Source organism: Oncorhynchus nerka, linkage group LG20 (assembly GCF_034236695.1).
Source record: "Oncorhynchus nerka isolate Pitt River linkage group LG20, Oner_Uvic_2.0, whole genome shotgun sequence".
Lineage (NCBI taxonomy): Eukaryota > Metazoa > Chordata > Actinopteri > Salmoniformes > Salmonidae > Oncorhynchus > Oncorhynchus nerka.
The window spans coordinates 58,156,582-58,182,419 of NC_088415.1; the positions used below are offsets into that span (position 1 = coordinate 58,156,582).

Sequence of the window (25,838 nt, forward strand, 5' to 3'; positions counted from 1 at the left end):
GAAAGCAAACCATGCGATTATCTGAGGACAGTGCCTCATCATACAAACGCATAACAAATCATTTTCAACCAGGGAGGTGTGACACGAAAGTCAGAAATTACGATATAATTCATGCCTTACCTTTGAAGATCTTCTTCTGTTGGCACTCCAAAATGTCCCATAAACATCACAAATGGTCCTTTTGTTCGATAAATTCCTTCGTTATATCCCCAAAATGTCCATTTATTTGGCGCATCCAACTCGCCCAACATGACTACAAATGATCTAATAAGTTACCTGTAAACTTGGTCCAAACATTTCAAACAACTTTCATAATCCAACTTTAGGTATCTTAAAACGTAAATAATCGATAAAATTGAAGACATAATATACTGTGTTCAATAGCGGATAAAATCAAAGTGGAGCGAGCTGCAGGTCGGGCGCCCCAAACAAAAGAGTCCACTTGGCTTGACACTCACTCAGTCTGAACAGGGCTACTTCTTCATTATTCAAAAGAAAAACATCAACCAAATTTCTAGACTGTTAACATCTAGTGGAAGCCATAGGAACTGCAACCAGTTGCCTCAGAAATCTAGTTTCCCATAGAAAACCAATTGAAAACACAGTGAACTAAAAAAATATATGGAGGTCTACAATTTGATTTTCTGAGGTCTTGGCTGATTTCTTTTGATTTTCCCATGATGTCAAACAAATAGGCACTGAGTTTGAAGGTAGGCCTTGAAATACATCCAGAGGTACACCTCCAATTGACTCAAATTATGGAATTATTTAGAAGATTATCGGAATCTTCTAAAGCCATGAAATAATTTTCTGGAATTTTCCAAGCTGTTTAAAGGCACAATCAACTTAGTGTATGTAATATTCTGACTTCAACTGTATCTTGTTTATTGTCACAAGTTCAGGAATGGTTAAAAAATCACAACATGCACTTAAAATGAACCTTACAAATAGCAATGTTGGGTGATTTGGAAAGCCATAGCCAGTCAATAAATAATATAATAATACTCATAGGAAAGGTTTTCATCTTTCACAATCTGTGGATACTGTATGATTTAGAAAGATTATGTAAAACATCAGTGCACAATTGAAAAATATATGGCACATGGAAACCAAATGAGGATGGTCTATGGTGATAGGTGGGATGGGCTGAGGGTTGGGTTAGAGAGCTGAGGTCTATGGTGATAGGTGGGATGGGCTGAGGGTTGGGTTAGAGAGCTGAGGTCTATGGTGATAGGTGGGATGGACTGAGGGTTGGGTTAGAGAGCTGAGGTCTATGGTGATAGGTGGAATGGGCTGAGGGTTGGGTTAGAGAGCTGAGGTCTATGGTGATAGGTGGGATGGACTGAGGGTTGGGTTAGAGAGCTGAGGTCTATGGTGATAGGTGGGATGGGCTGAGGGTTGGGTTAGAGAGCTGAGGTCTATGGTGATAGGTGGGATGGACTGAGGGTTGGGTTAGAGAGCTGAGGTCTATGGTGATAGGTGGGATGGACTGAGGGTTGGGTTAGAGAGCTGAGGTCCCCATAACTACCTCCCCATATTGACTTTTGCTTCCCAGTAGAGTGGGCGGGTTCAAGAGGTCAATCATGGCTCAGGTAAATGAGCTTCCCATATTATGGTCACTTATCTAAATAATAATGCATATCCTTCAAATGAATTATAAATCATAAGTCTTGTTTAAAGGGCCTTTTGACTCCTTCAATCTATGTTTCCATATTTCCAAGTTCTATTCTTGTAGATCAAGGGGTATTCAATTAGTTGGAATGACTGGAAATCAGATTTTTTAAATGTAAAGATATAGCCTAATCGTATTAATAGGCTTATCTGTAGTAGAAAGCAGTACGTTAGGAAAAAGCCAGAACTGAGCGATTTCCTCTAAATGGGTCAACTGCAAAGTCATAATAGGTATATTGTAAAAATTCTGAAAACAAAATGTGCTTTTTGGTGTCAATTTAAGGTTAGGGTTAAGCATTAGGGTTAGCAGTGGGGTTAAGGTTAGGTTTTAAAAAATCTGATTTTATGACTTGGGGCAGTGCAAGCTAGTGATGAATGATGATGAAAAACACTAACCTTCGCCTCCTCAAGGGAAACTAATCTAAAAGTAACTTAAAGTAATCAGATTATGTTACTGAGTTTGGGTAATCCAAAATGTACATTACTGATTTCAAGTTTGGACAGGTAACTTGTAACTAAAGTAACCTACCAGTTCTGAAAAACCTAGCCGTCAGCTATCAGTGTAGAATGTTGAAGTAGCTTAGAGGGAGGTACTGTAGCTCATCCAAGCAGCTCATTGAAATACTATACATTTTCTCTCTATCACCTTTTACCAACATAGCATTGGACATAGGTTTAACAGGGTAAAGCCTAGGGTGAAAGGCCAGACTTTCGGCTCCTCTGTGTTGGCCCTGACCCCATACAGTCACAGGACTGACTAAAGGCGTCTTCATGATTCCCAACCGAATGAGTTTGTGCATATATTATGATGACATTTTGTGACGTTTTGGACTTTGCTAAGGGTTTTTTCAGCTATCCGGGCACATGACATTTATTCTTGAGGCAAGCTAAAAAGTCTACGCCCCTTCATCGGTGATTGGTCAACAGAAGGGATTCTTCAATCAAGTCTTTGTTGTCATTCAAGGAGGTGACTAGTTTTAATGCAACAACAAAAATGTCATTGTGAAATACTGCACCAGACATCTTAGTTAGATGTAAAATTGCGTGACTGAGATCTCCTCCGCGGAAACGTCAAAATTGATGACATTTCTTGAGTTATATTAAATTAATCTGGACTATTTTGAGGAAGAGTATACTGGGTATGGCATCTCAAAATGGACAAACAGTACTATTGCACCTTTTTTCATTTTTTTTCAAGCAAAGGTCTTTTAAGGGAGTATGCGAGAACATTGAAGCAGGCTGATGCCTTAAGACTTGGAAGATCTGCCGCTCACCCTCAGTACGTAAAACCCCATCTCATCCGTTAGCCGATTCATTAGGCAGAAAGGGTTATTAAGACTGTCTTCATATGTGACAAAAAAATGTCTGTCTTTTTGTCTGTCATTATAGGCCTAAAATCTAGTCTGAAAGAGAAGATTAGACATGGTTTAAAACATAGAGAAGGGTTTCAGCCCCCCCCGTGTGTCTGTAATTTTTAAAGATCACATGTGATTTAGAGGAGCTTTATGTTGGCAAAATGCCAGGCCCAACCATGATTCTAGAGCTATCATAACGTGTAGCTCTGCATAGATCCTTTGAGATGGGTCGAATCCCGCAGTGCGGATTGAAAAATGTCTTCTCACCAGGGTTAAGGTCTGTATTGGTGAGTAAAACAGCAGGCTGAAGACTGATGTGGCTGCAGAAGACTGCTGCTGAGATTGAGTTTTTTGCTGATTATCTGATCTTGGAAAATCAGCAATATCATTGCAAGCATACCTACATCTGTATCCAATAGTTGGAATCAACCTGTCAAGTAGTCTGTTTCCTGTTTTCTCCATGTCGTGTGTTGATGATGTCCTAAAGTTGATACTTGGATATCAGGAACAAAATGATATAGATATGATACTCAAAACAATCTTCAACATCATCTTGTCAATGAGCTTGATGCCTTGATAAGCTCCTTTCCTGAGGACGGCTCACCTCTCACAGTTCTGGGCGACTTTAACCTCCCCACGTCTACCTTTGACTCATTCCTCTCTGCCTCCTTCTTTCCACTCCTCTCCTCTTTTGACCTCACCCTCTCACCTTCCCCCTACTCACAAGGCAGGAAATACGCTCGACCTCTCATCTTTCCTAGATGCTGTTCTTCCACTAACCTCATTGCAACTCCCCTCCAAGTCTCCGACCACTACCTTGTATCCTTTTCCCTCTCGCTCTCATCCAACACTTCCCACACTGCCCCTACTCGGGTGGTATCGCGCCGTCCCAACCTTCGCTCTCTCTCCCCCGCTACTCTCTCCTCTTCCATCCTATCATCTCTTCCCTCTGCTCAAACCTTCTCCAACCTATCTCCTGATTCTGCCTCCTCAACCCTCCTCTCCTCCCTCCTCCCTTACCTCACCTCGTTCATCAACTCATCCCTGACCGCTGGCTACGTCCCTTCCGTCTTCAAGAGAGCGAGAGTTGCACCCCTTCTGAAAAAACCTACACTCGATCCCTCCGATGTCAACAACTACAGGCCAGTATCCCTTCTTTCTTTTCTCTCCAAAACTCTTGAACGTGCCGTCCTTGGCCAGCTCTCCCGCTATCTCTCTCAGAATGACCTTCTTGATCCAAATCAGTCAGGTTTCAAGACTAGTCATTCAACTGAGACTGCTCTTCTCTGTATCACGGAGGCGCTCCGCACTGCTAAAGCTAACTCTCTCTCCTCTGCTCTCATCCTTCTAGACCTATCGGCTGCCTTCGATACTGTGAACCATCAGATCCTCCTCTCCACCCTCTCCGAGTTGGGCATCTCCGGCGCGGCCCACGCTTGGATTGCGTCCTACCTGACAGGTCGCTCCTACCAGGTGGCGTGGCGAGAATCCGTCTCCACACCACGTGCTCTCACCAATGGTGTCCCCCAGGGCTCTGTTCTAGGCCCTCTCCTATTCTCGCTATACACCAAGTCACTTGGCTCTGTCATAACCTCACATGGTCTCTCCTATTATTGCTATGCAGACGACACACAATTAATCTTCTCCTTTCCCCCTTCTGATGACCAGGTGGCGAATCGCATCTCTGCATGTCTGGCAGACATATCAGTGTGGATGACGGATCACCACCTCAAGCTGAACCTCGGCAAGACGGAGCTGCTCTTCCTCCCGGGGAAGGACTGCCCGTTCCATGATCTCGCCATCACGGTTGACAACTCCATTGTGTCCTCCTCCCAGAGCGCTAAGAACCTTGGCGTGATCCTGGACAACACCCTGTCGTTCTCAACTAACATCAAGGCGGTGGCCCGTTCCTGTAGGTTCATGCTCTACAACATCCGCAGAGTACGACCCTGCCTCACACAGGAAGCGGCGCAGGTCCTAATCCAGGCACTTGTCATCTCCCGTCTGGATTACTGCAACTCGCTGTTGGCTGGGCTCCCTGCCTGTGCCATTAAACCCTTACAACTCATCCAGAACGCCGCAGCCCGTCTGGTGTTCAACCTTCCCAAGTTCTCTCACGTCACCCCGCTCCTCCGCTCTCTCCACTGGCTTCCAGTTGAAGCTCGCATCCGCTACAAGACCATGGTGCTTGCCTACGGAGCTGTGAGGGGAACGGAACCTCAGTACCTCCAGGCTCTGATCAGGCCCTACACCCAAACAAGGGCACTGCGTTCATCCACCTCTGGCCTGCTCACCTCCCTACCACTGAGGAAGTACAGTTCCCGCTCAGCCCAGTCAAAACTGTTCGCTGCTCTGGCCCCCCAATGGTGGAACAAACTCCCTCACGACGCCAGGACAGCGGAGTCAATCACCACCTTCCGGAGACACCTGAAACCCCACCTCTTTAAGGAATACCTAGGATAGGATAAAGTAATCCCTCTCACCCCCCTTAAAAGATTTAGATGCACTACTGTTTCACTGGATGTCATAAGGTGAATGCACCAATTTGTAAGTCGCTCTGGATAAGAGCGTCTGCTAAATGACTTAAATGTAAATGTCTACAATTAGGCCTAGTTGGACAGGGACGTACAGAGATTGGGTGAATAGCGGGGTAAACAAAAATAGTATAATTTGGTCAGGAAGGACAAGATGTCACGGAGACAAAGGACTGAAATACCACAAAACAAACAGATGCAGTGATTCAGATGGAGACGCTGTGTTAACTTCTATTGGTCGGTGGTGGTTGTGCAGACACCCTCAGCGTAATCTGCAAAAGTCTGGTTTTCAGGGAAAAAGGAAGAGACCCTGTAACGCAACTTCTGCTTTTGGACGTGCCTCGCTGTTTGCAGTCCCCGGTGAAACATGTTGCTTTTGGACGTGCCTCGCTGTTTACAGTCCCAGGTGAAACATGTTGCTTTTGGACGTGCCTCGCTGTTTGCAGTCCCCGGTGAAACATGTTGCTTTTGGACGTGCCTCGCTGTTTACAGTCCCAGGTGAAACATGTTGCTTTTGGACGTGCCTCGCTGTTTACAGTCCCCGGTGAAACATGTTGCTTTTGGACGTGCCTCGCTGTTTACAGTCCCCGGTGAAACATGTTGCTTTTGGACGTGCCTCGCTGTTTGCAGTCCCCGGTGAAACATGTTGCTTTTGGACGTGCCTCGCTGTTTGCAGTCTCCGGTGAAACATGTTGCTTTTGGATGTGCCTCGCTGTTTACAGTCCCCGGTGAAACATGTTGCTTTTGGACGTGCCTTGCTGTTTACAGTCCCAGGTGAAACATGTTGCTTTTGAACGTGCCTCGCTGTTTACAGTCCCCGGTGAAACATGTTGCTTTTGGACGTGCCTCGCTGTTTACAGTCCCCGGTGAAACATCTTGCTTTTGGACGTGCCTCGCTGTTTGCAGTCCCCGGTGAAACATGTTGCTTTTGGACGTGCCTCGCTGTTTGCAGTCCCCGGTGAAAAGTGTTGCTTTTGGACGTGCCTCGCTGTTTGCAGTCCCCGGTGAAACATGTTGCTTTTGGACGTGCCTCGCTGTTTACAGTCCCCGGTGAAACATGTTACTTTTGGACGTGCCTCGCTGTTTACAGTCCCCGGTGAAACATGTTGCTTTTGGACGTGCCTCGCTGTTTGCAGTCCCCGGTGAAACATGTTGCTTTTGGACGTGCCTCGCTGTTTGCAGTCCCCGGTGAAAAGTGTTGCTTTTGGACGTGCCTCGCTGTTTGCAGTCCCCGGTGAAACATGTTGCTTTTGGACGTGCCTCGCTGTTTACAGTCCCCGGTGAAACATGTTGCTTTTGGACGTGCCTCGCTGTTTGCAGTCCCCGGTGAAACATGTTGCTTTTGGACGTGCCTTGCTGTTTGCAGTCCCCGGTGAAACATGTTGCTTTTGGACGTGCCTCGCTGTTTACAGTCCCCGGTGAAACATGTTGCTTTTGGACATGCCTCACTTTGTCACATATTTGTCACATGTGCTGAATACAACAGTGACATTACAGTGATCACTTACAAGCTCTTACCCAACAATGAAGTTTTAAGAAAAGTAAGTGTTAAAGTATTTACTCAAATATAAACTGAAGTTAAAAAAAAAATATATATATATATATATATATATATATATATATATATATTAATAATAATAATAATAAAGTAAATAGAAAAATAACTTTGGGGTAGAAGCTGTTAAGAAGCCTTTTGGACCTAGACTTGGTAGCAGAGAGAACAGACTAGGGTGGCTGGAGATTTTGGCAATTTTTGTGGTCTTCCTATGACAATGCCTGGTATAGATGTCCTGGATGGCAGAAAGCTTGGCCCCAGTGATGTACTGGTCTGTACACACTACCCTCTGTAGTGCCTTGCGGTCGGAGGCTGAGAAGTTGCCATATCAGGCAGTGCTGCAACCAGTCATCTGATCAGGGGACACATGCCAAATCTTTTCAGTCTCCTGAGGGGGAATAGGCTTTGTCGTGCCCTCTTCGCGGCTGTCTTCGTGTGTTTGGACCATGGTAGTTCGTTGGTGATGTCGACGCCAAGTTTCTTGGAAGGTCTCAACCTGCTCCACTACAGCCCTGTTGATGAGAATAGGGGCGTGCTCGGCCCTCCTTTTCCTGTAGTCCACGATCATCTCCTTTGTCTTGATCATGTTGAGGGAGAGGTTGCTATCCTGGCACTGCACGGCCAGGTCTCTGACCTCCTCCATATGGCTGTCTCGTTGTTGTCAGTGATCAGGCCACTGTTGTGTCATCAGCAAACTTAATATTGATGTTGGAGTCGTGCCTGGCCATGCAGTCATGGGTGAACAGGGAGTACAGGAGGGGACTGAGCACGCATCCCTGAGGGGCCCCCGTGTTGAGGATCAGTGTGGCAGATGTGTTGTTACTTATCACCTGGGGGCAGCCCGTCAGGAAGTCCAGGATCCAGTTGCAGAGGGAGGTGTTTAGTCCCAGGGTCCTTAACTTAGTAATGAGCTTTGTGGGCACTATGGTGTTGAACGCTGAGCTTTAGTCAATGAATAACATTCTCACATAGGTGTTCCTTTTGTCCAGGTGGGAAAGGGCAGTGTGGAGTGCGATAGAGATTGCATCATCTGTGGATCTGTTGGGGTGGTATGCTAATTGGAGTGGGTCTAGGGTTTCTGGGATAATGGTATTGTTGTGAGCCATGACCAGCCTTTCAAAGCACTTTTTGGCTACAGACGTGAGTGCTACGGGTCAGTAGTTTAATCAGGCAGGTTACCTTGGTGTTCTTGGGCACAGGGATTATGGTGGTCTGCTTGAAACATTTTGGTATTACAGAATTGGTCAGGGAGAGGTTGAAAATGTCAGTGAAGACACTTTCAAGTTGTCCCTCTCCTTGAAAGCGGCAGCTCTACCCTTTAGCTCAGTGCGGATGTTGCCTGTAATCCATGGCTTCTGGTTTGGGTATGTACATACTGGCACTGTGGGGAAGATGCCTGCTACGTTAGGTTATTGTGCAGAGGCCTGATTGTGTGTTGTTATTGGCTGATAACTGTTGTATAAGAGAACCAGCGGTCAACTTCCAAAGGTGATGGTGGAGATGATGTTGGTGATGATAAAGATCATGCCGATGTAGACCTGGTAGCCTAGTGGTTAGAGCGTTGGGGTTGCTGGATTGATTCCCCGAACTGACGAGGTAAAAATCTGTCGTTCTGCCCCGGAGCAAAGCAGTTAATCCACTGTTCCCCGGGTGCCGAAGACATGGATGTCGATTAAGGCAGCCCCCCGCACCTCTGATTCAGAGGGGTTGGGTTAAATGCGGAAGACACATTTCAGTGGAATGCATTCAGTTGTGCAACTGACTAGGTATCCCCCTTTCTCTTTCCTGTGTGTAGCGAAAGGGGAGAGATTTCTGATGGACCTATCATCTTGGTGGATGTGTGTGAGCTGCCATAGAGATGTAACCTGATACATGTCTGCCATTGCGTCATTCAGAACCTTCCCTGTTAAAAAGCCGAACTGCCCTTGGGCCGGCTGCTGACGGGGTCAACTTCCACTACACTCTATAGACAGTGACACTGCACTTTTCACTGTAACAATAGGATCAAGTAGACTTTAAACCAGGGAAATGAACTAAATATACTTTAAAATGACTGAAGCCAAACGGTGTAGAAATGATAATGGACTTACGTTCATAGACAGCCAGGGAGCATCGAAAATTAGTTTGACACTAATCGAAAGTTAGTTTAGCGTTTTCTGCCCTAATAGATGAGTTTAGGATTTGAGGAGGGTGAGCTGATCCTAGACCTGTGCCTTGTCGGCCCTACTGCCTAGTGCCTACAGAAAAGTTCTACCCAGAGTTGTAGTCTTGACAGCAGCAGACATGAGTGTGCTTCAGTATTTTGGGCGATTTATTCCTCCCTCCTTCTCTTTTTTTTTTTCCCTCATCTTCCCGGCAGACGTGTGTTTTGGAACGCTACCTCCCTCACGCCCCCCCCTCTCTCTCTCACTCCCTATTCCTAATACAAGCATCTGTTAGTGTAGAAACTGAGTTTCCATTCTGGCCCTCAAAGGGTTAAAAACTGCTTCAGCCTCACTCACACACACACACACACACACAAAATCACTCGCCAACCGGTTTAGACTGGTTCTTAGAAAAAGTGCTTTGTGTCTCCCTATGAATCCTGGGAAGGGTCATGTGTGCCTCAGTGATGTCAGAGAGGTTGAAAACAACTTGAGTCGGCTTTCTTTTATCAGATGAGATGTGTGAGCGCGTCTGTGTGGCCCAGGTACAGCCATGAGTGTGGCAGTGTGTGCTGCATATTTGCCGCCATAACTACCCTGTTCGGAGAAAAGGAAAAAGGAGGGTAGTGAAAGGGTTAATGTGGCAGTTTTTTCCTGAAGCCGTAGCTTCCTGCCATGCGTCACTGGGCAGACAAGGGGCCTGAGTGAGTGAGTGTTCTGTTTATTTATGGAGGACAGCAGTGGGACCCCAGTCCACATGTATGACGCAGGACACAACTCCTCACACTACTGTCAGTCTGTTTCTTACTATGACTGTGATTAGTCTCGGAGTATCTCCTACAGACAGTCTTGTCTCAGTCTAGTCAAGTCTCTCAACTTCTTGTTTTCTGGCACCTCCTCTGTCTTGTCTGTTTCCCTATCGCTGTGTGTGTGTGCGTGCGTGTGTGTGTAAATGGGAGGTAGGGATTAAGACCCGCTAGCATCTGGGTAGTGGGCACCAAGGTGGTCATGTGTGTTCCAATCCCATAGCCATCGGTCGCATTGACAGACAAGGGAGAGGAGAGAAAGAACTACTGTAAGTCTGTCTCCATTCTGTTCCACAGGACAACATCGGGAGCCCACTTAGCGAGCTTAATAGAGAGGGACTGAATCTGGCGTTGTGTTTTGCCTCTGTCCTCAGTAAATGCTTCAAGGTCAGCTGGGCTTTATCTCTAAAAAGGGATTCAAGGTCAGCTATGCCTGTCCAAGTTCTATAGACTTTATGTTTTACAACTGATTTGAGGTCAGCTATACCCATCCTGGTCCAAGGCTATATGCTTTACTGTCTATTGTTGTCACCTTTGTCTATTCAAGTGAATGTCTGACCAAGTCTTCTTCTTCTGTCTCTTTGTAGGGGGATGTCTGAGGAGGCTGTTCGCCAGACGCGCAGTCAGAAGAGGGCGCTAGTGAGAGAAGTCCCTCCCACTGAGTCTGACCGCAAGAAGCCCAAACTAGAACGGGCAGAGACTGGAGCTCCAGACCAGGATGATGAGAGCTCAACTAATCCGAAACCACAACCCGAAACCACAAAAGATGACCTAGACCAATTTAAACATGTGGTCATGCCTGAGAAGGCACCAGAACTACCCAAGTTAAAATTATCGCTAGTGTTACCATCCCAACCAGCAAAGGAGCCAGAGCGGGACTGGGCCCCGAAACGGTCAGACCCAAGCTTAGACAACCGGACTGAGAGGAATGACCACAGCGACCAGGTCAGGGTGAAGAGTGAGGTGCCTCTAGATGGGCGGAACAGGACCGTGAAGTCGGAACCGATGGTGGCTAGTGGTATGATGACGGCAACGGAGGTGAAGGCTACCATTAAAGTTGAGGTCCAGACAAGAGAGCAGGCGCTGGACATGAGCACCTCTAGAGGGTGAGACCACACTATTTATTATCCTAAAAACTGATGTGAGATCAGCTCGTTTTACTATAGTTCTAGTACCATTTACTCTATGCCATTCAAAACTGACTTGAGGTCAGTTTCCCTGTCTAATAAGATGGCACTTATTTAGTTTTAGAATTCTGTTCTGACTGAAGTCAAGTCTTTAAAACCTGTTTGGTGTGTGGTGGGGGGGACGGGGGCATAGTGTGAGATCAATGAGAGTATGTTTTTAAGAATATTTTGTAATTGTTATCTAAATTGCTTTTATTGAAAGGAGTACCTATTATTGGGAGGGGGTGCATTTTTTAAAATATTTTTTTTCAAAAGATAACTGGCCTTCAAAACTTCCAGTGTCTGGCCCTCCCTCCATTTCCCCTGTCACCATCTGAACCCTAAAACTCCCCTCCACAAAATGAAGCCTGTGTTGTCACAAACCGGTTCCAACCAGCCGTTGCCATGGTTTCCACTGTGGAAGGAAGGGGGGGGGGGCGTGAGAGGCAGGGTCACGTGATGATGCCTGAGTGGAGGGTCATGTGACCTGCTTTGGATGAGTTATTAATCCACAGGAAGTGGTAATGGGGCGACACACACACACTCTCAAGGTGCTAAGCCCTGGGGAGGAGAAGGCTGCGTATTGTAATGCCCACTTCTGAGGATTGACAATCTGTCTCATTAGAGTTCATAATTTACTCTACATTTAACTTTCATTTTCCAATCTAAACTGGGTTATTCATATCCATAAAAGTTTACAGCAATCCACATTTCATTGATGCTGATCAAACTCAAACAGAATGTCATTAGACTAGCGGCAACTGGCAAGCCCACAGAAGGTTCTGGACCCAGGTCGAACATACAACAGATATAAACTGGTAGCCTTCCAATACAAACCCTGCTACTCCTTAACAAATCAAATTGATTTGTCACGTGCAGAATACAATGGATGTAGAATTGACCATGAAATGCTTACTTACGAGCCCTTTCCCAGCAATGCAGAGTTAAGATATATGACCATTTGCAACAACAACAATAAAGATACTAACACAATAAAATAACAATAATATACAAGGAGTACCGGTACTGAGTCAATGTGCTGGGGTTATGAGGTAATTGAGGTAATACTGTGTGTACATGTAGGTAGGGGTAAAAGTGACTAGGCAATCAGGATAGATAATAAACAGTAGCAGCAGCGTAATGAATAATGGCGCCAGGGGGATAGCTGCCGTTTTACGGGCTCCTAACCAGCAGTGCTATTTTGTTTGTAACTCATTTTGTACATAATGTTGCTGCTACCGTCTCCTATGACCGAAAAGAGCTTCTGGATATCAGAACAGCGATTACTCACCTCGAACTGGACAGAGATTCTTTCTTTAATGAGTCTGACGCGAAGGATTACCCGAGACCAGGCCCAAATCCCCGTCATCAGCTTGAAGAAATTATGGAAATACAGGGGGCGGGGTGCCTTGTGAGAAGTAATTGGCGAGTGGGTAAACCGCCTTTACCATCCGTTCTATTGGCCAATGTGCAATCACTGGAAAACAAAAAGTGGATGATCTTCGATCGGGACTATACTACCAACGGGACATTAAAAACTGTAATATCTTATGTTTCACCGAGTCGTGGCTGAACGACGACACAGAGAATATAGAGCTGGCTAGGTTTTCCATGCATCGGCAGGACAGAGCAGCTTCGTCTGGAAAGACGAGGGGCAGGAGTGTGTGTCTATTTGTCAATAACAGTTGGTGCGCGATGTCAAATATGGAATAAGTCTTGAGGTATTCCTCGCCTGAGGTAGAGTACCTCATGATAAGCTGTAGACTACACAATCTACCAAGAGAGTTTTCATCAATGTTATTCGCAGCCATCGATCTACCACCGCAAACCGATACTGGCACTAAGACCGCACTCAACGAGCTGTATAAGGCCATAAGAAAATGCTCATCCAGAAGCGGCGCTCCTAGTGGCCGGGGACTTTAATGCAGGAAAACTTAAATCCGTTTAACCTCATTTCTACCAGCATGTCACATCTGCAACCAGAGGAAAAAACAGAGACGCATACAAAGCTCTCCCTCACCCTCCATTTGGCAAATCTGACCATGATTCTATCCTCCTGATTCCTGCTTACAAGCAAAACTAAAGCAAGAAATACAAGTGACTCGCTCAATATGGAAGTGGTCAGATGGAGCAGATGCTATGCTACAGGACTGTTTTGCTAGCACAGACTGGAATGTGTTCTGGGATTTATCCAATGGCATTGAGGAGTATAGCACCTCAGTCACCGGCTTCATTAATAAGTGCATTGACAACGTCGTCCCCACAGTACGTACATATCCCAACCAGAAGCCATGGATTACAGGCAACATCTACACCGAGCTAAAGGCTAGAGCTGCCGCTTATAAGAAATCCCACTATGCCCTCAGACAAACCATCAAACGGGCAAAGCGTCAATACAGGAATAAGATTGAATCCTACTACACCGGCTCTAACACTCGGTGGCTGTGGCAGGGCTTGCAAACTATTACGGACAACAAAGGGAAACCCAGCTGCAAGCTGCCCAGTGATGCAAGCCTACCAGACCAGCTAAATACCTTTTTTTATGATCGCTTCTAGGCAAGCAACACTAAAGCATGCATGAGAGCACCAGCTGTTCCCGGATGACTGTGTGATCACGCTCTCCATAGCCGATGTGAGCAAGACCTTTAAACAGGTTAACATTCACAAGACCGCAGGGCCAGACGGATTACCAGGACGTGTACTCAGAGCATGCGCAGACCAACTGGCAAGTGTCTTCATTGACATTTTCAACCTCTCCCTGACCGAGTCTGTAGTACCTGTTTCAAGCAGAACACCATAGTCCTTGTGCTCAAGAAAGCAATGGTAACCTGCATAAATGACTACTGCCCCGTAGCACTCACGTCGGTAGCCATGAAGTGCTTTGAAAGGCCGGTCATGGCTCACATCAACATCATCATCCCAGAAACCCTAGACCCACTCCAATTCACATACTGCCCCAACAGATCCACAGATGATATAATCTCTATTGCACTCCACACTGCCCTTTTCCACCTGGACAAAAGGAACACCTATGTGAGAATGCTATTAATTGTCTACAGCTCAGCTTCAACACCATAGTGCCCTCAAAGCTCATCATTATGCTAAGGACCCTGGGACTAAACACCTCCCTCTGCACCTGGACTTCCTGACGGGCCACCCCCAGGTGGTAAGGATAGGCAACAACACATCTGCCACGCTGATCCTCAACACTGGTGCCCTTCAGGGTTGCGTGCTCAATGCCCTCCTGCACTCCCTTTTCACGACTCCAATACCATCATTAAGTTTGCCAATGACACAACAGTGGTAGGCCTGATCACCGACAATGATGAGACAGCATATCGGAAGGAGGTCAGAGACCAGTGTGGTGCCAGGACAACAACCGCTCCCTAATATGAGCAAGACAAAGGAGCTAATCGTGGACTACAGGAAAAGGAGGGCCGTTCAGGCCCCCATTAACATTGACGGGGCTGCAGTGGAGCAGGTCGAGAGTTTCAAGTTCCTTGGTGTCCACATCACCAACAAACTATAATGGTCCAAACACACCAAGACAGTCATGAAGATGCCACATATTTTTGCCTTCATGAGACTGAAAAGATTTGTCACGGGTCCCCAGATCCTCAAAGTTCTACAGCTGCACCACCAAGAGCATCTTGACTGGTTGCATCACCACCTGGTATGGCAACTGCTCGGCATCTGACCTTAAGGTGCTACAGAGGCTAGTGCGTACGGCCTAGTACATCACTGGGCCCCAGCTTCCTGACATCCAAGACCTATATACTAGGCAGTGTCAGAGGAAGGCCCAAAAAATGTTCAAAGACTCCAGTCAACCAATTCATGGACTGTTCTCTCTGCTACCGCACAGCAAGCAGTACCAGAGCACAAAGTCTTTGTCCAAAAGGCTCCTTAATAGCTTCTACCTAATAGCTACCTTCTACCTAATAGCTTCAATTAATCAAATGGCCTCCTGCACTATTTACATTGACCCCCCTGTTTTATTATCTATGCGTAGTCGCTTTACCCTACATGTACAAATGACCTCGACTAACCTGTATCCCCACACATTGACTCTGTACCGGTACCCCCTGTATATAGCCTCCACATTGACTCTACCTACATGTACAAATGACCTCGACTAACCTGTATCCCCGCACATTGACTCTGTACCGGTACCCCCTGTATATAGCCTCCACATTGACTCTACCTACATGTACAAATGACCTCGACTAACCTGTATCCCCGCACATTGACTCTGTACCGGTACCCCCTGTATATAGCCTCCACATTGACTCTACCTACATGTACAAATGACCTCGACTAACCTGTATCCCCGCACATTGACTCTGTACCGGTACCCCTGTATATAGCCTCCACATTGACTCTACCTACATGTACAAATGACCTCGACTAACCTGTATCCCCGCACATTGACTCTGTACCGGTACCCCCTGTATATAGCCTCCACATTGACTCTACCTACATGTACAAATGACCTCGACTAACCTGTATCCCCGCACATTGACTCTGTACCGGTACCCCCTGTATATAGCCTCCACATTGACTCTACCTACATGTACAAATGACCTCGACTAACCTGTATCCCCGCACATTGACTCTGTACCGGTACCCCCTGTATATAGCCTTGTTGTTATTTTGTTACTTTTTATTAAATCTTTTACATTCGTTTATTTAGTAAATATTTTCTTTAACCAACAATGCAGTTCAAAAAGTAGAGTTAGCGGATTGTAAGGTAGCATTTCACGGTATGGTCTAAAACTGGATAATTGACCCTCCTTTCTCAATATCCTCACCTATTCCCCCCCGTCCCAAAAAACTATTTTTCATTAACACTCAATGACTTGATAATGTGCTATACATACAGTGCATTCGGAAAGTATTCAAACCCCTTCCCTTTTTCAACATTTTGTTACATTACAGCCTTATTCTAAAATGGATCAATTTACTTTTTCCTTCATCAGTCTACACACCAAATCCCATGAAGAGAAGGTGAAAACAGGCCGTTAGTCATTTTTGCACATGTATTAAAAATTAAAAACAGATACCTTATTGGTATAAGTATTCACACCGTTTTCTATGAGACTCGAAATTTAACTCGGGTGCATCTTGTTTACATTGATCGTCCTTGATGTATCTACAACTTGATTGGAGTCCACCTGTGGTAAATTCTATTGATTGGACATGATTTGGAAAGGCACACACCTGTCTATATAAGGTCCCACAGTTGACAGTACATGTCAGAGTAAAAACCAAGCCATGAAGTCGAAGGAATTGTCTGTAGAGCTCCGAGACAGGATTGTGTCGAGGCACAGATCTGGGGAAGGGTAACAAAACATTCCTGCAGCATTGAAGGTCCCCAAGAACACAGTGGCCTCCATCCTTCTAAAAAATGGAAGACGTTTGGAACCCACAAGACTCTTCCAAGAGGTGACCAAGAACCCGATGGTCACTCTGACAGAGGTCCAGAGTTCCTCTGTGGAGATGGGAGAACTTTCCAGAAGGACAACCATCTCTGTAGCACTCCACCAATCTGGCCTTTATGGTAGAGTGGCCAGATGGAAGCCACTCCTCAGTCAAATGCATATGACAGCCCACTTGGAGTTTGCCAAAAGGCACCTAAAGGACTCTCAGACCATGAGAAACAAGATTCTCTGGTTTGGTGAAAACAAGATTGAACTCTTTGGCCAGAATACCAAACATCTCGTCTGGAGGAAACCGGGCACTATCCCTACGGTGAAGCATGGGGGTGGCAGCATCATGCTGTGGGGATGTTTATCATTGGCGGGGGCTGGGAGACTAGTTATGATAGAGAAAAAGATGTATGGCGTAAAGTACAGAGAGATCCTTGATGAAAACCTGTTCCAGAGCGCTCAAGACCAGTGCCAAGTATATAGCGTCATATCCAAGAAGACTCGAGGCTGTAATTGCTGCCAAAGGTGCACCAACAAAGTACTGAGTAAAGGGTCTGAATACTTCATTTTTATTCATTAGCAAACATTTCTAAAAACCTGTTTTTGCTTTGTCATTATTGGGTATTGTGTGTAGAATTAATCACTCTTTTCTTCTTTGATTAGCACTTTAAAGAGGGAGAAGTGTTCCCTGTCCCCAGACGATGATGTCATTGTCCTGTCGGACAATGACTCCTGCAGTCCGCCAATGAACGGCTTGAACCACTTCAAGGAGCTGAACACAGACCTACTTATGGTTAGTGAAAGAACTATACCAGTACCCTGAACTTGAGTCACTGTTTCTACCCAGTACTTAATCCTGCACCTTCGAGACTGATGCCCCATGTACATTGAACTGGTCCCTTTAATAATGTTAGTTTTTTACCCACTTCATATGAACAGCATATTCAGATCCCTTCCCTTTTCCCACATTTTGTTATGTTCCAGCCTTATTCTAAAATTGATTAAATCGTTTTGAAATATACCATTTATACCAAGTATTCAGACCCTTTACTCAGTACTTTGTTGAAGCACCTTTGGCAGTGATTGGCTTTGAGTCTTCTTGGGTATGACGCTACAAGCTTGGCACTAGTGATGCACCAATATGAAATTTTTGATATCCAATATTTTCCTTGCAAAAACAACCCCGATACCGATATTTCAACTTTTAGCGGCCTTTTAAGCATTCTAGTACAGTTTAAATAGTTAACGCACACACATGGACACAGCAGTCTAAGGCACTGCATCTCAGTGCAAGAGGCGTCACTACAGTCCCTGGTTCGAATCCAGGTTGTATCACGTCCGGCCGTTATTGGGAGTCCCGTAGCGCGGCACACAATTGGTCCATCATCGTCTGGGTTTGGCCGGGGTAGGCCGTCATTGTAAATAAGAATTTGTTCTTAACTGACTTGCCTAGTTAAATAAAGGTTACACACACACACACACACACACACCACACTGACCAAAAAGTTATTTTGTTAGGATTTACCTATGTCCCAATTACCAGTAAAACATAATCAAAACCTATTTCTTTCACTGTGCTGTTTCATTGTTCATTTGTTCAGTCTCAACCAGGATTTCATCATACATGTCAAGCAGTGAAGTTTCAGCTCTGTCTGTCCGTGGCCTCTTCTTCGGTGCGCACGGTCACTGTGTCTAACATTCCACGTAAACCCTTTCTTGTCTGCATCGAAGTAGTGGTCCTTGTACCTAGCATCGAGCATAGTTCACAGGCTGTGAACCATGCTCTAGTTCACAGGCTGTGAACCATGCTCTAGTTCACAGGCTGTGAACCATGCTCTAGCTCACAGGCTGTGAACCATGCTCTAGCTCACAGGCTGTGAACCATGCTCTAGCTCACAGCCTGTGAACCATGCTCTAGTTCACAGCCTGTGAACCATGCTCTAGTTCACAGCCTGTGTCGGCAGTTTTGTTGAGCAGGCGTTTCAGTGCCATGACAGAGGGTATCACGTCTGCTGCAGGCACAGTTGATGTGCTTATTTCTCGAGTCAGTTGTTCGAATGGAGCTAACTAGTGTGTTCATGTTTTCAAACATGTTCTCAAATGCCATTTAAATGGCAGCAGCGGTATGACAACCAGCACATTCATGAGCATACAATATGACTTTCCTCAGTACGAAATCCTCGACGACCCACTGTGCTGTCAGACTCCGCATGCCCATGGGGCTGATATCGCTGGTCCAAGTGTCAGTCGTGACGCTAATAGCAGTGACGCTGTTATTGTGTAACTCCGGTACGGCAACATCTGAAAAATAGCGCACTTGGTCACCCACGACAGAGAATGGTTGTCTCTCAAGGGCAATGAATTCCATTATCTTGCAGTTAATGGATTTCGCCATTGAGTTGTCTCGCTGAAATTTTATTACTCTTTCAAATGACTGCTGGACTTGTTGGCTGCTCGATCCACACAGCAGACATTGTGGGCGAGGTTAGGAATGCTGTGTTGCACGTGTTGGCTACTCGATCCACACAGCAGACATTGTGGGCCAGGTTAGGAATGCTGTGTTGTACTGCTGGACTTGTTGGCTGCTCGATCCACACAGCAGACATTGTGGGCGAGGTTAGGAATGCTGTGTTGCACGTACATGTCGGCTGCTCGATCCAGGACAGCAGACATTGTGGGCCAGGTTAGGAATGCTGTGTTGTACTGCTGGACTTGTTGGCTGCTCGATCCACACAGCAGACATTGTGGGCCAGGTTAGGAATGCTGTGTTGTACTGCTGGACTTGTTGGCTGCTCGATCCACAGAGCAGACATTGTGGGCCAGGTTAGGAATGCTGTGTTGTAGGGCTAAATGTTACGTGGCGTCATCACATCATGTACCTACATTATATAGGAATGCATGTCAGCTTTGACATCGATTTTGCACATCAGCGTTAAACTAGACATCGGGTCGATACCGATGTTGGCATTGTTAGCTAATATTGTCCGATTCCAATATGTTCACCGATATATCGTGCATCCCTACTTAGCACACCTGTACTTGGGGAGTTCCTCATATTCTTCTCTGCAGATCCTCTCAAGCTCTGTTAGGTTGGATGGGGAGCGTCACTGCACAGCTATTTTAAGGTCTCTCCAGAGATGTTCGATCAGGTTCAAGTCCAGGCTCTGGCTGGGCCACTCAAGGACATTTAGAAACTTGTCCCGAAGCCACTCCTGCTTTGTCTTGGATGTGTGCTTAGGTTTGTTGTCCTGTTGGAAGGTGAACCTTCGCCCAGTCTGAGGTCCTGAGTGCTCTGGAGCATGTTTTCATCAAGGATCTCTCTGTACTTTGCTCCGTTCATCTTTCCCTCGATCCTAACTAGTCTCCCAGTCCCTGCTGCTGAAAAACATCTCTACAGCATGAAGCTGCCACCACCATGCTTCACCGTAGGGATGGTGCCAGGTTGGTGCCAAGGCCCTTCTGCCCCGATTGCTCAATTTGGCCGGGCTGCCAGCTCTAGGAAGAGTCTTGGTGCTTACAAACTTCTTCCATTTAAGAATGATGGAGGCCACTGTGTTCTTATGGACTTTCAATGCTGCATAAATGGTACCCTTTCTTTGACCTCATGGCTTGATTTTTGCTCTGACATGCACTGTCAACTTTTGGGACCTTTATATAGACTGTGGGACCTTATTTTCACAGGTGTGTGCCTTTCCAAATCATGTCCAATCAATAGAAATTACCACAGGTGGACTCCAATAAAGTTGTAGAAAACTCTGAAGGATGATCCATGGAAACAGGATGCACCTGAGCTCAATTTCAAGTCTCATAGCAAAGGGTCTGAATACTTATATAAATACGGTATTTCTGTTAAAAAAAAAAAATAATAATATTGGCAAAACTTTCTAGAAACCTTTTCTAGAAACTTTAACATTTAAGATAATTAACAACTTTGCAACTACTTACTACTTTTTAGCTACTTCTCTCTGTCTGCTGTACTGGCCTTTCTTGCACTAGTCTCTGTCTCTGTCTCTGTCTCTATCTATCTATCTATATCTCTATCTATCTATATCTCTATCTCTATCTATATCTATCTATATCTGGTCTCTGTGTGTAGAAGACCAGTCCAGAGGACAGGGATCGCATCATAATGCAGTTGAAAGAGGAGCTGAGGCAGGAGGAGGCCAAGCTGGTGCTGCTGAAGAAACTACGACAGAGCCAGATACAGAAGGACACCGTGCAGAAGGTATGGACGCATATAGCCAAGGTGAGTTGTCGTGATGAGGTAGCCCTGCCTGTGACATAAAATCAGTGTCACCCTCTGCCCAAGAAGGAATTTGGTTTCCCAAAGCAGAAAACAGGAGTTCAGATCCCAGCTCTCTCTCACTCACTCACTCACTCACTCACTCACTCACTCACTCACTCACTCACGATACAGAAAAAGCCACACAGGTAAACACATACATTCACCCAGATGCATACTTCCACAAACTTACAAATAGACACATACCCAGCTCATTCTATCCATCTCTGTCTTGTTCCACAGCCCTCAGTATTGTCAGGTTCTGCAGCTCCTCCATCTCTGATCCGCGGATCCATTACAGCCAGCAAAGGCTCCCAGCAGGTCAGACATCTCTCTCACACAAACAAGCTTGTATGCACACACACGTTTTTTAAATGTTTACCACGTTTCTGTTAATTGAATAGTTTAGTTTAAGACCGAGACAGGAGTCCGAAGACTTTATTTCATCCCCAGGTGGGGTCAAGTAGGAGTTCAGGCACAGTCATTCCTCCTCCTCTGGTGAGGGGCGGGCAGCAGATCTCCTCCAAGCATGGCTCCCACAACTCCCAGATCATCATGCCACCCCTAGTTAGAGGGGCACAGGTAAGAGAGATCACAATCTACCTGCCAAACTGGTCATCAGATGATATCAATCCTCACTACTAATGACTGACTTTTGTGTCACCTGTTTTTTCTTTTCTCTCTCTTTTTGTCTCGGTCTCTTTCATTCCCCTCTTGTCTCTCCACCCTCCCTCACATATTGCTGCTGTGTCCCTCATCCTCTTCTTTCCCATGAGCTGTCCAATGCTCTCTTCTATATGCCCTCCCTCTGTCCAATGTTGGCCCTCTTTATGCCTGCCCTGTCCCTCTTCTCCTCCTCGGTCCAATCTCTCCCCTGACCCCCTTTTGTAGCCAATTGCTGTGTCTCCTCAGCAGATCCAGTCTCTCCGGCAGCAGCAACAGCAGCAACTGTCAGGGTCTGGCTCTGGAGGCTCTGGCCCCCCTCCCCTGCTGCTGGCCTCCAGGGCCAACGTACCCGGCCCCCAGGCCCAGAGAGGCCTCATCAGGGTGGGAAACGTCAACAATGCCAGCCTGCTGGTCAACATCTCACAGGTGGGGCAGAGGCAGGGCTCTATTTTTTTTAATTCGATTCAAATACAGCCTATATGAATTCTAGCTACTTCTGAAGCACATGTTGTGCCCTCACCTAATGTGTAACCCTGTAAAGACATTTGTTTATCATAAAAACCTAAAATGTTGATATAAATACCTGTGATTCAAATTAAAAACTAATTTGTGGAATATTAGGTTTCTACATGATTTAAAAGCACTATTTTCCTAAAATTGTACACTGCCCCTTTTAAGGGCATCACGTTAGTGTTGATAATAATAACAACTAGATGGTTTTTTCCATTAATAAAAATTGTGACTTCCTTCAGTATTTTTGTGGCAGTGGATAGAATAGCCTGAACGTGTGAAAATTGCTTTGGTGTCTCCAGCTTGAACAGTTCAAGAGTTAGGAAAGGGAAAGAGGGATACCTAGTCAGTTGACCAACTGTGTCTTCCGCATTTAATCCAACCCCTCTGAATCAGAGAGGTACGGGGGGCTGCCTTTAATCTACTGTTGGTGGGACATTTTTATGCTAATGTATACAGTTATAGTTGATTAACGCTTTAAAGAATTTGAAGTTATGATAGCCAGAACATGTGCAAGTTGGTTTGGTGTATCTAGCTTGAAAGGTTCAAGAGTTACTGTTGGTATGTTACTTTATGCTAATTTATGCAAATGGTTATGTAGGTAGTTGATAAAGATTCTAAAGAACTTGAAGTTTGCGTAGCCTGAATGTTTTGAAGTTTGTCTTGTAGCTTCATTGGCCAAGGAGCAGAACCATTTGTATTCCTATGGTTCTCATTCAAAGCCACAATGTCTGCTGTGTTTAAATGGTTATAGTTCCAAAAGTATATATAAACTCCGCAAAAGAAGAAACGTCCTCTGACTGTCAACTGCGTTTATTTTCAGCAAACTTAACATGTGTAAGTATTTGTATGAACATAATATTCAACAACTGAGACATAAACTGAACAAGTTCCACAGACATGTGACTAACATAAATGGAATAATGTGTCCCTGAACAAAGGGGGGGTCAAAATCAAAAGTAACAGTCAGTATCTGGTGTGGCCACCAGCTGCATTAAGTACTGCAGTGCATCTCATGGACTGCACCAGATTTGCCAGTTCTTGCTGTGAGATGTTACCCCACTCTTCCATCAAGGCACCTGCAAGTTCCCAGACATTTCTGGGGGGAATGGCCCTAGCCCTCAAACTCCGATCCATCTGGTCCCAGACGTGGTCAAAGGGATTGAGATCCGGGCTCGTCACTGGCCGTGGCAGAACACTGACATTTCTGTCTTTGCAGGAAATCACGCTCAGAACGAGCAGTTTGGCTGGTGGCACTGTCATGCTGGAGGGTCATGTCAGGATGAGCCTGCAGGAAGGGTACCACATGAGGGAGGAGGATGTCTTCCCTGTAACGCACAGCGTTGAGATTGCCTGCAATGACAACAAGCTCAGTCCGATAATGCTGTGACACAACGCCCCAGACCATGACGGACCCTCCACCTCCAAATCGATGTAACACTCATTCCTTTGACGATAAACGCAAATCCGACCATCAACCCTGGTGAGACAAAACCACGACTCGTCAGTGAAGAGCACTTTTTGCCAGTCCTGTCTGGTCCAGCGACAGTGGGTTTGTGCCTATAGGCGACGTCGTCTAGTGAGGACCTGCCTTGCAACAGGCCTACAACGGGCCTCTCTCAGCCTATTGCGGACAGTCTGAGCACTGATGGCGGGATTGTGCATTCCTGGTGTAACTCGGGCAATTGTAGTTGCCATCTTGTACCTGTCCCGCAGGTGTGATGTTCGGATGTACCAATCCTGTGCAGGTGTTGTTACACGTGGTCTGCCACTGCGAGGACCATCAGCTGTCCTTTCTGTCTCCCTGTAGCTCTGTCTTAGGCATCTCACAGTACGGACATTGCAATTGATTGCCCTGGCCACATCTGCAGTCCTCATACCTCCTTGCAGCATGCCTAACAACAGGCTGACCACACCGCTCATGTCGCGTGCGTCTGCGTTGCCAAGGGCTAAAATAGAAATCAGTTCTATTTCTGACGCAGGTCGAGGTCCTGTCTCTCACATCTCCTCATTGGTTTATAGAAGCAGGTACCCATCTCCTCATTGGTTATACCCACGTGGGTGACTGAAAGACGAATGAGGTCAGTGACGGTAATGCAGCTAATTGATGAAAGTTGCCAACAGCAAGCTAGCTAAATTGGACAAATTAGCTAGCAAGTGCAAGCTAACTAGCTAAATTGTTAGACATGTTTAATATTTTTTGACCTGTCCCCAAATTAATATAATATATATATATATATATATATTCTTTTTTAAATTTTCCCCCCTTTTCTCCCCAATTTCGTGGTATACAATTGTTAGTAGTTACTATCTTATCGCTACAACTCCCGTACGGGCTCGGGAGAGACGAAGGTCGAAAGCCATGCGTCCTCCGAAACACAACCCAACCAAGCCAAGCAGCACTGCTTCTTAACACAGCGCGCATCCAACCCGGAAGCCAGCTGCACCAATGTGTCGGAGGAAACACCGTGCACCTGGCAACCTTGGTTAGCGCGCACTGTGCCCGGCCCGCCACAGGAGTCGCTGGTGTGCGATGAGACAAGGATTTCCCTACCGGCCACACCCTCCCTAACCCGGACGACACTAGGCCAATTGTGCATCGCCCCACGGACCGGGTCGCGGCCGGCTGCGACAGAGCCTGGGCGCGAACCCAGAGTCTCTGGTTGCACAGCTAGCAATGCAGTGCCCTAGACCATTGCGCCACCCGGGAGGCCAAAAATTTCAAATAAATTAATATAATTGGTTCAGAGTTTGTTTTGATATTTTAACCTGCGTGTTGTCATCACGTTTGGTGTGGGGGGACAAAAAACATTTATGCCCAATGGCGCTCGCGCGCAGCTGGTTTGGGTTCCATGTAAGGCACATTCACGCAGATGAGCAGGGAGCCTGGGCATCTTTCTTTTGGTGAGTCAGTAGAAAGGCCTCTTGAGTGTCCTAAGTTTTCATGACTGTGACCTTAATTGCCTACTGTCTGTAAGCTGTGAGTGTCTTAACGACCGTTCCACATTTGCATGTTCATTAATTGTTTATGGTTCATTGAACAAGCATGGGAAACAGTGTTTAAACCCTTTACAATGAAGATCTGTGAAGTTATTTACGAATTATCTTTGAAAGACAGGGATGTTTCTTGTTTTGCTGAGTTGGTTGTCAAAAGATTTTGATACTAATCTAAGTAGCATCTGTATTAACATCTCAATGTTGGTTTGGAGTTGATAGCTATGATGGTGAAAGAGGAGAGGACTAGAATTTGTGATTTTTGTTTTTACATTCTAGTCTATGGCCCTTTTGTGCCATTGAAATGCATTGGTATCCATAACAATGGCTCCGTTTGTGCTGCTCAATGACGAGACATGAGAGTGCTGTTAACTGGCGTTAGCTAGCAAGTTTTCATCAGTCTAAACACTGACAAACAGCTGTAACTTTTGATTGGTAGAAAATAATTATGTTCTGATTCCAGATTTGAATAGCAGTGAAGTAGAACAAGATGCATACATATTTGTCTAATTTGTTCGGAAAGTGGTCAAATGTCCGTTTTTTTTTTATATATATAAAAAGTTAGAGGAAATGTAATTGACCTGGTTAGTAAAATAGCTATATGATATATTTTTGTTACAATTTTAGATTTGAATGGAAGAGAATTAGAGGAAGATTTCCAATGCCTTTTGTCTAACTTGTTGGGAAAGTGGTCAAAGTTCTGATCTGTGTCCAAATTGACATTATTGC

The 25,838-nt window shown here is 45.7% G+C and overlaps 1 protein-coding gene across 5 annotated transcripts in view; it reads left to right on the forward strand.

The window, feature by feature from the left end:
• The window catches only part of LOC115102871 (transcriptional repressor p66 alpha-like), a 64,508-nt gene that overhangs the window by 24,385 nt on the left and 14,285 nt on the right, over positions 1-25,838 (forward strand). For 2 of the 5 annotated variants that reach the window (XM_065005650.1, XM_029623271.2), the window contains 6 exons: positions 10,653-11,171; positions 17,321-17,450; positions 20,754-20,903; positions 21,183-21,260; positions 21,393-21,521; positions 21,831-22,031. In XM_065005650.1, coding sequence (XP_064861722.1) covers positions 10,657-11,171; positions 17,321-17,450; positions 20,754-20,903; positions 21,183-21,260; positions 21,393-21,521; positions 21,831-22,031 — 1,203 coding nt within the window. In that variant the 5' untranslated portion in view covers positions 10,653-10,656. The remainder of the gene's footprint in view (positions 1-10,652; positions 11,172-17,320; positions 17,451-20,753; positions 20,904-21,182; positions 21,261-21,392; positions 21,522-21,830; positions 22,032-25,838) is intronic. The other 3 variants (XM_065005652.1, XM_065005651.1, XM_065005653.1) reach the window with 3 other exon arrangements.